At 39.1% G+C, this 10,712-nt stretch overlaps 1 protein-coding gene and 1 pseudogene across 1 annotated transcript; one reads left to right on the top strand and one right to left on the bottom strand.

The window, feature by feature from the left end:
* Positions 1 to 1,320: 1,320 nt before the first annotated feature.
* Positions 1,321 to 5,895, bottom strand: LOC147828410 (signal recognition particle 9 kDa protein pseudogene; annotated as a pseudogene).
* LOC147828409 (alpha-defensin 1-like) lies at positions 5,790 to 9,896 on the top strand. Its single transcript, XM_087210098.1, has 3 exons — positions 5,790 to 6,065; positions 6,366 to 6,568; positions 9,712 to 9,896. The coding sequence occupies exons 1-3, from the start codon at positions 5,894 to 5,896 to the stop codon at positions 9,727 to 9,729; spliced, it is 393 nt and encodes a 130-aa protein (XP_087066224.1). The 5' UTR covers positions 5,790 to 5,893; the 3' UTR covers positions 9,730 to 9,896.
* The last annotated feature ends 816 nt before the right edge of the window (positions 9,897 to 10,712 follow it).

Below are 10,712 nucleotides of genomic sequence, written 5' to 3'. Positions count from 1 at the left end.
ATCTGCCTTCTTTCATTTCCACACAATCTTTTGGGGGCATATATGTTTTCTTGCCTTTTGAGAAACTACATAGGAGCAGAATTGCTAGGTCACAGGGTGCATCTATCTTTAACATAGTGAGAAACCTCCTATCTGCTACTCCATGAACTTGTGCCCTTCCTACCTGCAGTGCATGAGAGTCCCAAGATCTCTACATCCTCACCAGATCTTCTCACTATTGAATTTTGATTCCAGCTATCCTGGTGGTGATTTTGCAGTAACTCTTTTAGTTTGCATTTTCCTACTGAATGATGATGTCAAGCATATCTTCACACACTTATTGAACATTTGAATGTTCTCCTTGGAGAAATGTATATTTGGATTATTTTCCAATCCATAAATGGAGTTTATTTTTTTATTATCAACTTGGGGAATCTACATTTATTCTAGATATATGTCACATAAGATATATGATTTCTAGACTCTTTTCACACTTTGAGTAATCCAATCATTTTCAATCCAGCCCATTTTTTTGCTTGTTTTTGTTTTGAGACAGCATCTCACTAAGTCATTAAGTTGCCTGCACAGTGCTCAAAATTGCGATCCTCCTGCCTCAGCCTCCCCAGTTCTGGGGTTACAGGAGTGCACCACTGCAGCTGATTTATTATATTTATATGCAGCTAGATGCAGTTTGCTATTTTTTAATGAGGACTTGGGAGTCTATATTCATCTACAATATTAGTATGTGATTGTCTATATTATCTGGGGCTTTACTTTTTTTGTATTCTAATGTTGTCCTCATTATATGCTACTGGAAGTGGTTCTCCCTCCACTGATTTAGGGCGGATTTCTGAAGAAGTGTATTTATTCTTCTTGAAATGTGTGCTAGAATACACTGAAGCCACATGGAACGGGCCTTTCTTTGGGAGTAAGTTTTTAAATTAAAACTCTCCTCAAAGGTTGTACCTCTAAGGAACTGTTCATTTGTGATTTACATTTGGTAGTTTGTGACTTGGAAATTGTCCATTGGATGTCTTAAATCATTAGCATACTAGTTTTTGTATATTTCTTTGCAATACTATTCTAGTGGCTTTTTTTCCAGTTATCGTATATATTTATTGGTTATCAACAGTGCAAGTTTATGCTCCAAAGAAATATAATGATCCACTAAAATGGCTACACTTAATTTCCTCTTAAAGGCAAATGAACTAAATTTAAGAACTGGCTCTTCTTGGCATTTCATTTTAAAATTACTGATACATATTTACCAGAGAAATTCTTCTACATCATTCTGCCCAGCATCAATTAGTTTCTGCAAGTTTCTAAGACAGATGCATTTCTTGTTCAATTTCCAAAAAATAAATGATAGTTCTCTAGCTGAAAGCACTTATATTCCACAGCTCTAAGATAAACATTAAAAAGAAAATACAGAGAATGACCTCTCGGCTTTTGAACAGCCCACTCAGTTACATAAAGTATTTCCTGTCCCAGTACTTCCTCAATTTCAAGAGATATTTACTTCCTACAAACAGAACACACAGAATCTTCATTTCATACTCTCAGTCTGTTTCCATAGTAACACTGCGGGACTCCTTGGCTACCATAAGTCACATCAGCTGACTGTGGAACTTCTCAATCTTCTTCACATCTTGAGCTTGATCTGCTCTGTACACCAAACAAACTAAACCGTCTGTTACTTTACTACACAAATTCCCATCAGCGTGCCTATATTTGAGAACCACCCGTGCTTTCATCGGGTCCGCGAGGTAGAGCGTCTCGGCCATGCGACTGAACTCCTCCCAGGTCTGGGACTGCGGCCTCTGGGCCTGGACGTGGGCTCACGGCTGCCTGCCCACCCACCGCCGCGACCACCCGAAGATGGCTGCGTCTCTTCTCTAGTGGCTTTTTAAAAGAGCCACGTAAATGTAATTTGAGTCACTTTTCATTTTTGAGTTGTAGTTCATGTAAAATTTCTGTAAATTTTGTAGCAATTTTCAAATACCCAGATTTTGGTTTCGTTGATTTTTTTTTTCATAGAGTTGGATTCTCTGTTTTAGAATTTGCTTCTTTCATCTTTTTTAAATGCTTAATGTTTTGTCTTAGGCACAGTATAAATTTTTTTTCAGTGTCTTTAGTGGGAAATTACATTATTGGTTTAAAATTTGTCTTCATTTCACTACAAGCATTTATAACTACACATTGCATATAAACACTCTTATACCTGCTACTTAGAAGCTTGTGTTGTGCCTTTTTTATTAACATATCTAAAGTACATCCTGATGTCTATTTTGATTTCTTCTTCCAACTTTGGCTCAGATTTTCAGGATGTTGTTTAAATTTCAAATATTTGAGAGTTTAAATTTCTTATAGGCTTTTGGTTGCTACTTTCATTCTATTGGTAAAAGAAAAGGCTTTGAGTTAATTGCAAAATTCTCCAGTACAAATCACCAAATAAACAGAATGCTAGAAATTGCCCCAAAAGGAATGAAACAGTGACTTCAGTGAAACACAAAAGAATAGAAATACAGGAATAGAATTAGAAAAACAATTCATGACATTAATGATGAGTTCAAAAAATGAACCAAACAGAAATTCTGGAATCAAGATTTCAATTAATAAAATAAATTTAAAAAAAAACAAATAGCTTCAACAACAGACTAGATCAAAAAGAAGAAGCAATTTCAGAATTTTAAGTCTTTTAACATAACTAGATCAGAAGAGAAGATTAAAGGACTGAAGAGAGGCAAGAAAGTAAATGAGATTTCTGGCACACTAAAACAAACAAATGTTCCCACCATAGATGTTTAATATAAGGAAAACACAAATAAAAACACAGAGAACTTTTTAAACAAAAGGTCTGAAAATATCTCAAAACATGACTATGATATAGATATCCAAATTCATGATGCTCAAACCACCGGGAGAATGAACCAAAGTGTTCTTCCCTAAAGTAGCATGTTATGATCAAGCCATCAAATGTCAGACAAAAGGAATCCTACTAACAGCAAGAGAAAAGCATCAAATCATGTTTACTGGAAGTCACATTTCTTAGCACAAACCTTGCAGGTTAGGAGAGAAAGAGATGATATATTCAAAGTGTTGAAAGAGAAAAAACTACCCATCAAAGAACACTATATCCAGTAAGGCTGTCATTCAGAAATTAAAAAAGCAAGAAAGCAAGCAGGAAAGAAAGACAGACCATTGCGACAAGAAAATGCAAAGAGAATTCATGGTCATTGTGTTAGCCCATTAAGAAATGTTTCAACCAAATATTAAAGAAAGATACTAACATGGAAGATAATCTCAGTGATGAAGTAAATTTATCCTCAAATTCAAGATATTCTGTTACATTAATGATGGTATTTACTCTCAAATCTCTACCATGAAAGTTCAAAGTAGAAATAGATCCTGATAACTATATTTACCCAAGTTGTTCAGGGACACACAAAATGCAGCATTCTAAAGGAAGGCAAGAAAATTATGAATGATGCATGCAAAGAGACCTTCAGAGCTTTAGTGTCAAGCCAAATTTAAGTGGTAAACACTCTAAAATAGTACATTATATCTAAAATTTTCTACAAAAGTCCATCAGTAATAAGAAAGCAAAAAAGTGCAGCAGACACATCAAAATGAAAAACAGTGGAATTAATGCCAATCACTACTGAAAACTACAAAACTACAAAGTGGACAAGAAGAAAAGAAGACAGAAAAGGAAGAAGAATGGCAAACAACCAGCAGAGTACTGGCAAAGTGCTACCAGGTACTCCTTCTCTGTCAATAACAACTGTGGCTGTAAACGAATGAAATCCTCTCACTCAAAGATGCAGGACCACTGAATGGATTTTTAGAAATGAAACATGCTACTATACGCTGCCTACAGGGATTCTCTGCCCACAAAAAGACAACAGAGCCTGGAGGTGAAGGGACAGAGAAGTGTTCCACGGAAATGCAAACCAAGCGACAAAGAGGAACTTCTTTTGTTTCAGATAAATTAAACTTCAAATCAAGATATGTAATAGGACAAAGAGGGCAACCCCATAATTGTAAAGTTGTCGATTCTGCAACAGGATCTAATAATTTGAAAATATGTGTGCACTACACACCAGAGAACCCAAATATATAAATCAAAATTAAGAGACATAAACTACAGTAGAATGTAATACAGAACTTCAAAACCACACTTTCAAAACTAGACAAATTAGCTAGACAAAAAACAACAACTGAGAAATGAGTGATTTTTTACACTGTGGTCTAGATCAAAAGGATTTACTATGTATTTAGAGAATTTCCACAGTTCTCTAACAGTGGGAGAATACACTTTCTCCCTAACAGCACACAAAAATTCCTCCAGTATACACTGTATGAGAGATCAAAAGGCAAATCTTAAAACATTTTTAGAATTTAACATCATATCAAGTATACATTTTGAATGCTTACAATAAAACTAGAAACCAGCAGTAAAATCACCAATGAGAAAGAACTTGCAAAATATTCCCATGCACAGAAAAGGAGCAAATAGCTTTTGAAGGACGAGGGGGTTCACCAGTGAAATTTAAAAGAGACTTGACCAATTCCTTGTGAAAAATGAAAGTGGAAACCCAACAAGCAAAACTAAAGAGATGTGGCAAAATCTGATCTGTGACAGAAGAAAAGAACAATAAATTTCAACTTCCATACAGCAGGAAGATCTACGTGAGCAATCTGGTGCTACCACAAGGCATTACTAAACAAAAACAAAGTAGAACCAAAATGGATAGAAAAATAATAATAAAAATCAGACAGGAAATTAATTACATAAAAAATAAGGATAACAACACAAAAGAAATAGTTGGATTTTTGAAAACTTAAAAATCAAGTTACTTTTAGGCAGACAAGGCAAGAAAAAAAAGGAAAAGACAAAAACAAAATCTGATATCAAAGGAAACATGGCAACTGATACTACAGAAGTGCCAAGGAGCGTAAGAACATATTGGGAAGAACTACACAGCCAAAGTTTTGATAACATAGAAAAAAATTAATAGCCACCTAAAGACAACCAGCCTACAAAGATTAGATCAAAGATTAGATTGCGAATCTGTGCATCAAAGAAGGATAAATTTAAGTCATTTGTAGAAAAACAGATGCAACTTGAGACCATAAAGTTAAATAAAATAAATCACACACGCAAGCTTAAATATCATATAATTTTTCTTGTATGGGAAACTCAAGAAATAAATAAATTAAAGATCCAAATAAAAAATATATACAATAAGAGACAAGGAGGTCAACCTTTTGCAAAGGGGAAGGCAACCAAGGATGGAGAGAAGGGGAAGGGAGGGAAAAGAAGGGAATGAAAACAGGAATTGGGATGTGCTATGCACAATGCCACACATGGAATGTGATCGTTATGTACTGCAAACGTGCACTCATAAAAATAAAACTTAAAAAGCAATAAAAATAAGAAATGAGAATGTGAGCATGTGAATAAAGAATGAGGAAACTTATCCAATACTTAAGTCTGCTAACAGATGAGAGTCTAGGATAGGGAGATTCACTGCTGAATTGTACAAACTATTTAAAGACAAATTCATAAACTTATATGAAGCTATTTCAAATATTGAAGAGGAAAGATTCCCTTGCTTTCTGTCCTCTTGAATATAAACATGTCAATATTGTAGCAGATGGTAAGCAGGAAAAGATACTGAGTCAACGTCATCGTCAGCTTCGACCAAGCACAAATCAATAATCAAAGAGAACACGGGGACATCAAAGAACCGCAGGGACACTGGCAGCCCTCTCCCTCCAGATCAAACGCCCACCTCCTCTACTGCACCCTCTGCCTCTGAGTCTTCTCCTAGCTGACCCATAAATACAGCCTCACTCCTCCCTCCCACACACCGGGATCCTGCTCTCCACCCTCCAGTGACTCCCAGCCATGAGGACCCTCACCCTCCTTGCTGCCATTCTCCTGCTGGCCCTGCAGGCCCAGGCTGAGCCTCTCCTAGAGAAAGCTGAGGATGCTCTAGAACAGCAGCAGCTCCAGGAAGAGGACCAGGACGTGGCCATCTACTTTGCAGGGGCTGAGCGCTCTGGTCTTCAATCCCCAGGTGAGAGACACAGTGTGTTGGAGGCATGGAGTCCAGAGAAGAAGGTCCAGAAGTGGACTATGGGAGCAGGGCTAGAAAGACTCAGGGCCCTTAGTTGACTGTTTTTAACTTCTGTGGGCCTTCACTTCCTCACTATACAATGAGGAATGAGAGCCAAGTAAATCAACAGAGACGTTCTTCCAGATTTGATTCTTTGTCAAATTCACTGTGCTTGCCATATACTCAGACGTACAGTCTACTTCTTTCTGTATCGCAGTGAGTGAGTAGTTGTTATAGAGAGTTTATTTTTCTCCCTGCTAGATGAGAATTTACAAACTGGAAGTCTCTACTCAACTGCTGGGGAACCAGAGCAACTCCACCCACTGCGCTCCAAGCCAGGACAACTGAGAACTGTGCGCGCCAGACCTAGGCCCCGCCCCCGCCCTTGGCGCCCTCTGCCTAGACCCATCCCCCGGCCAAGACCCCGACCCGGGAGAGTACAGGCCCAGCAGCCTGGAGGAGAGGTAAGCCCTGAGGTCGGTTGCTTCAGGGAGAAATAATAGATGGGCCACTAGGCTAGCTCCAGGGAAAACCCACAGACAGTGTAAACTGAATAGAACAGCTGGGGTTTACCCCCAAGAGAGGCTTCTTCACAGTAGGATAGATCTGCCAGATTAATTAGTCTGCCACCTTTGATCTCAGTCTCAGGCAAAGTCTCTGACAGGAGCAAAATGCAGACAAACCTTGTGCCATGGCATAAAAGGCATTATCTGGAGTCCAGCAGCCAATGGGGTCCTTCTTCTCAGCAGCAACCTCTTGATCCTGGTCTTTACTGACTTTCTGGTCTTCTGACCTCTGACCATGATCTCCCATACAGTACAGCCTAAAGTGTTGCAGCTCTAAGTTTTTAGCTGACATCTCTGAACCTTGCCTACTTCTTCCCCTTCCCACAAGCCAGTGCAAAGGCTCTTGACCCACATGTCCAGGTAATGTCACAGCAACAACCCCACTCTTGGTACCAAATTCTGTCTTAGATGCTTTTCTCTCACTGCTGAGACAAAATACCCACTACACAAAATTAAGGGAAGAAAGGTTTAGATAGCTCGCAGTTTGTAGAGGTTTCAGTTCATAACTGGCTGCCTCCAAGTCAGGGTGGCACATGGCAGAGGGCAATAGTTCATGGTGGTGGAAGACAGCAAACCAGCAGGGGACCTTAGTAACTTCTTTCTGCCCCTTCCATCTTATCCAGACTACCAGGATTAGGGTGGGGCCAAACCAACCAGTGGACTCATTTAGTAATCACACACGCTTAATCCCAATGTCACACACTCTAGATTCAGCCAGCTCTGAAAAGGCCTATGATCACAGAGGCTTTGGGGGGACATCTAGACACAAACCGTAACAATCTCCTGTTTCTTTTTCCTCTTTTATCCTTAGCTTTGTTGATTTAATTTGGCATTCTTTTCCTCTTTCCTTTTGCACTCTCCCTCTTTAATTTGATCCCTAATATTTTTCCTTTACTCACTATTCCTTCCATTTTTTCCATGATTTTTTTCTATTACTATTATCTAAAGCTACTAATGTCTCTTTACTCTTTAGTAAGATCCTTTATTCACCTTTATGACCTTCTTATCTTCCATGGCTTAATTTTTCACATTGTATATATTTTGCCCCACTCCCTACAACCGCTCCCCTTACCATTATAACCATTAAGCTTTGTTAATCTATAGATGATTAGTTAGCTGCATCTTACTGTGGTTGGGCACTGTTCCGTTGTTAATGGGGGTAAAGTTTTTCCACTGAGTACATGTTTACGATACATCCATATCCGATTTGTCTAAGGGTTCAGATGTAATCATAGATGTCTTTTCTATGTTGAAGTGTGGTACATTATTGGCTCTTAGGGTTTGTCAGTGTCCTGTTTGTATTTGGTGACAATATTTTACTGCGTTAGCCATGGGGACAGCATAGTACCAGCACAAAAACAGACATGTAGATCAATGCGACAGAATAGAAGAAACAGAAACGACCCCCAGCACATTCAGTTATTTGATCTTTGACAGAGAGGCCAAAGACATATGCTGGAAGTAAGATAGCCTCTTTAATAAATGGTGCTGGGAAAATTGGATCTCTACCTGTAGAAGATTGAGTCTAGATTCATATATCTGACCATATACTAAACTAAAAATAATGGATCAAAGATCTAAAGGTTAAAACAGAAACCATCTTATACAATATAAAATAGGTGCAATTGTTGAAGGCGTAGCCTTAAAAGACTGTCTGAATAGAACTCCGATGGCACAAAAAATAAGACCAAGAGTCAACAAATGGGATCATATGAAGTTAAAGAGTTTCTTCACAGTAAAGTAAACAACCAACAGTGTGAAGAGACAACCTAAAACGGGGACAATTTTATTCTAGCTATTCTTTAGACAGAAGACTAGCATCTGAAACAGAAAAGACTCAAAAAAATAAGCCCTCCCCAAAATGAAAGACCCAGTCAAGAAATGGGAAACTGAAATGAATAGACACTTCTCAGGAGAAGTACAAATAGGAAATAAATAGATGAAATAAAGTTCACCATCACTGGTCATTAGATAAATGCAAATTGAACCAAGTTTGGGATACCTTCATATGCCAGAAAGATTGGCTAGCATCAAGAAATCAAAAAATATCAAATGCTGGTGTGGGTGCACAGGGAATAAAACAAACATATTTACCTTGTTTATAGGAATGTAAATCTGGAAATCAGTGTAGAGATTCCTCAGAAAACAAAAAATAGAAATTCCATTTCACACAGCCATGTCCTTCTGGGTATCTTCCCAAAAGGATAAAGTTACCATAGTACAGTGATCCATGCACACTCATGTTTATAGCAGCACAATTCTAATAGCTAATCTTGGAAATGGCTTATATTCCCATCAACAGATGAATGCCTAAAGTAAATGTGGTATTTGTACACAATAGAATACTACTCTGTCCTAAAGAAGCATAAATGAAGTATTCGTTAGTAAAGAATACACCTGAGACGGTAGTATTAAGTAAAATGAGTCAGATACACAAATATTGTATGGTTTGTCTTATACCAGAAACCACAAATATAAATAAGGAGCAAAATAAAATATAAATAATAGCAAGATCTTTTTAAATGGCAAGGAGAACAAAAAATAGAAGGAGCAGGAGGGAAGGGTGAGAAATGGGATGGAAAAGAATGGCAATCAAAGTTGAAATCGAGCATTTGCAAATGGGAAGAGGCCCAAGAGTCAAAAAGAGCAGGGAGAGGTGGTTGGGGGTGGGGAGTAAAAACTGAATAAAGATGCATCAGGTATGTGTACTGATTCCCTATAAGTATAATCAGGGTTACTGCAAACATTTAGGATCAATACAAAAAGAAGAACCTGGAGCCAGCTATGTGCATCTGTGCAAATGTATGCATGCTGGGTCGGGAGCACAGAGAACTGCAGATGGGTGAGGAGTAGCCTCCAATGCTGTGAGGGACCAGCACAGGCCGAAGGGTGGAGCCCTGTGCACGGGTGCTATGTCCATTGCTGGGTGCAGTGGTGCCAACATGACACACCCATGCCACTCAGCACGGACCCTCCCTAGGGCTCGCTTCACCATCCACTGCTGACCCGTGTTTAGTACTCAGTGTTCTCTGTGTCCCCAGGGCCAGCAAGAAGCCTGATCTGAAGTTGCAGAAATAGAGCCTGGGGCCTTAGACGCCACGTACTCTGCTGTCACCCAGCACAGAGAAGAGATCGCCATTTACATTGATGCCTGGATGACACTTCACCCCTCTACCTGACCTCAGTGTTCCTTCTCTATTTCAAATAAATTCCTCCCAGCAAGTTCTCCGTTTGTGCTCCTTGACATTGGTATGTGTCTCAGACACAACTATTTAAGATATCTTAAATATGGCACTTTTAAACAGAAGCCTGGCTCCCAGCTTCAAGGATGATCATGGGCTTCAGCACAAAGGGTCAAGAAAGATCCCACGAGGCTCATCCTTCTGCTGAGCCCTCCTGTCTCCTAACTGTCTTCATTTCGATTGCACCAGTTCTTTGTCCCTGCCGTCTCCATTATGTTCAGACAGTCATAACATCATTACTTGCCAGAAAAGCCAACATCCCCTTCATGACGTGTTGGCCCAGCCAAGGTGAATCATTTGTCTCTTACACTAGGGATTTGATTCATGCCATGAAAATGATATTCAACATGGAGTGGTTATTTAAAGAACACAGTAAGTAGAAGGAAAAGCACAAGAAACCCACACTGTGACATAGATTTATTGCTATTCAACTTCTTATAGAGTCAAAGCAGGATTGCAGAATTTGATATATAAGTAAAATTGGTCTTCACAAACACAAAATGCAGAGGAAAAACCTTTCTATTGCATGTCACAACATGCTGTGACCTAAATTACCTTACAGCTGCTGAGAATCTGACAATCCCTGTGAAGTACAGCTTTGCAGGCCTTCCTAGGAACAGTGAGCAGACAGGAGTTCTCCATGTGACTGAGAGTCCCCCCAGTGTCACAAGGGATGGGGCTCTGATTCTGAAGGATCACACATGATAAGGACTGCAGCAATGGAGTTTAGAGATATAGATTCTGGTCTCATCAGCCACAGCCCTCCTCCTATTTTATCTCCAGCTGCTCCCCACCCCAGC

This window comes from Heterocephalus glaber, unplaced genomic scaffold, assembly GCF_053883595.1.
Source record: "Heterocephalus glaber isolate CG9 unplaced genomic scaffold, H.glaber_assembly_v1.0 deba00001104, whole genome shotgun sequence".
Classification (NCBI taxonomy): Eukaryota; Metazoa; Chordata; class Mammalia; order Rodentia; family Bathyergidae; genus Heterocephalus; species Heterocephalus glaber.
This window is presented reverse-complemented; position numbering and strand designations above follow the sequence as displayed.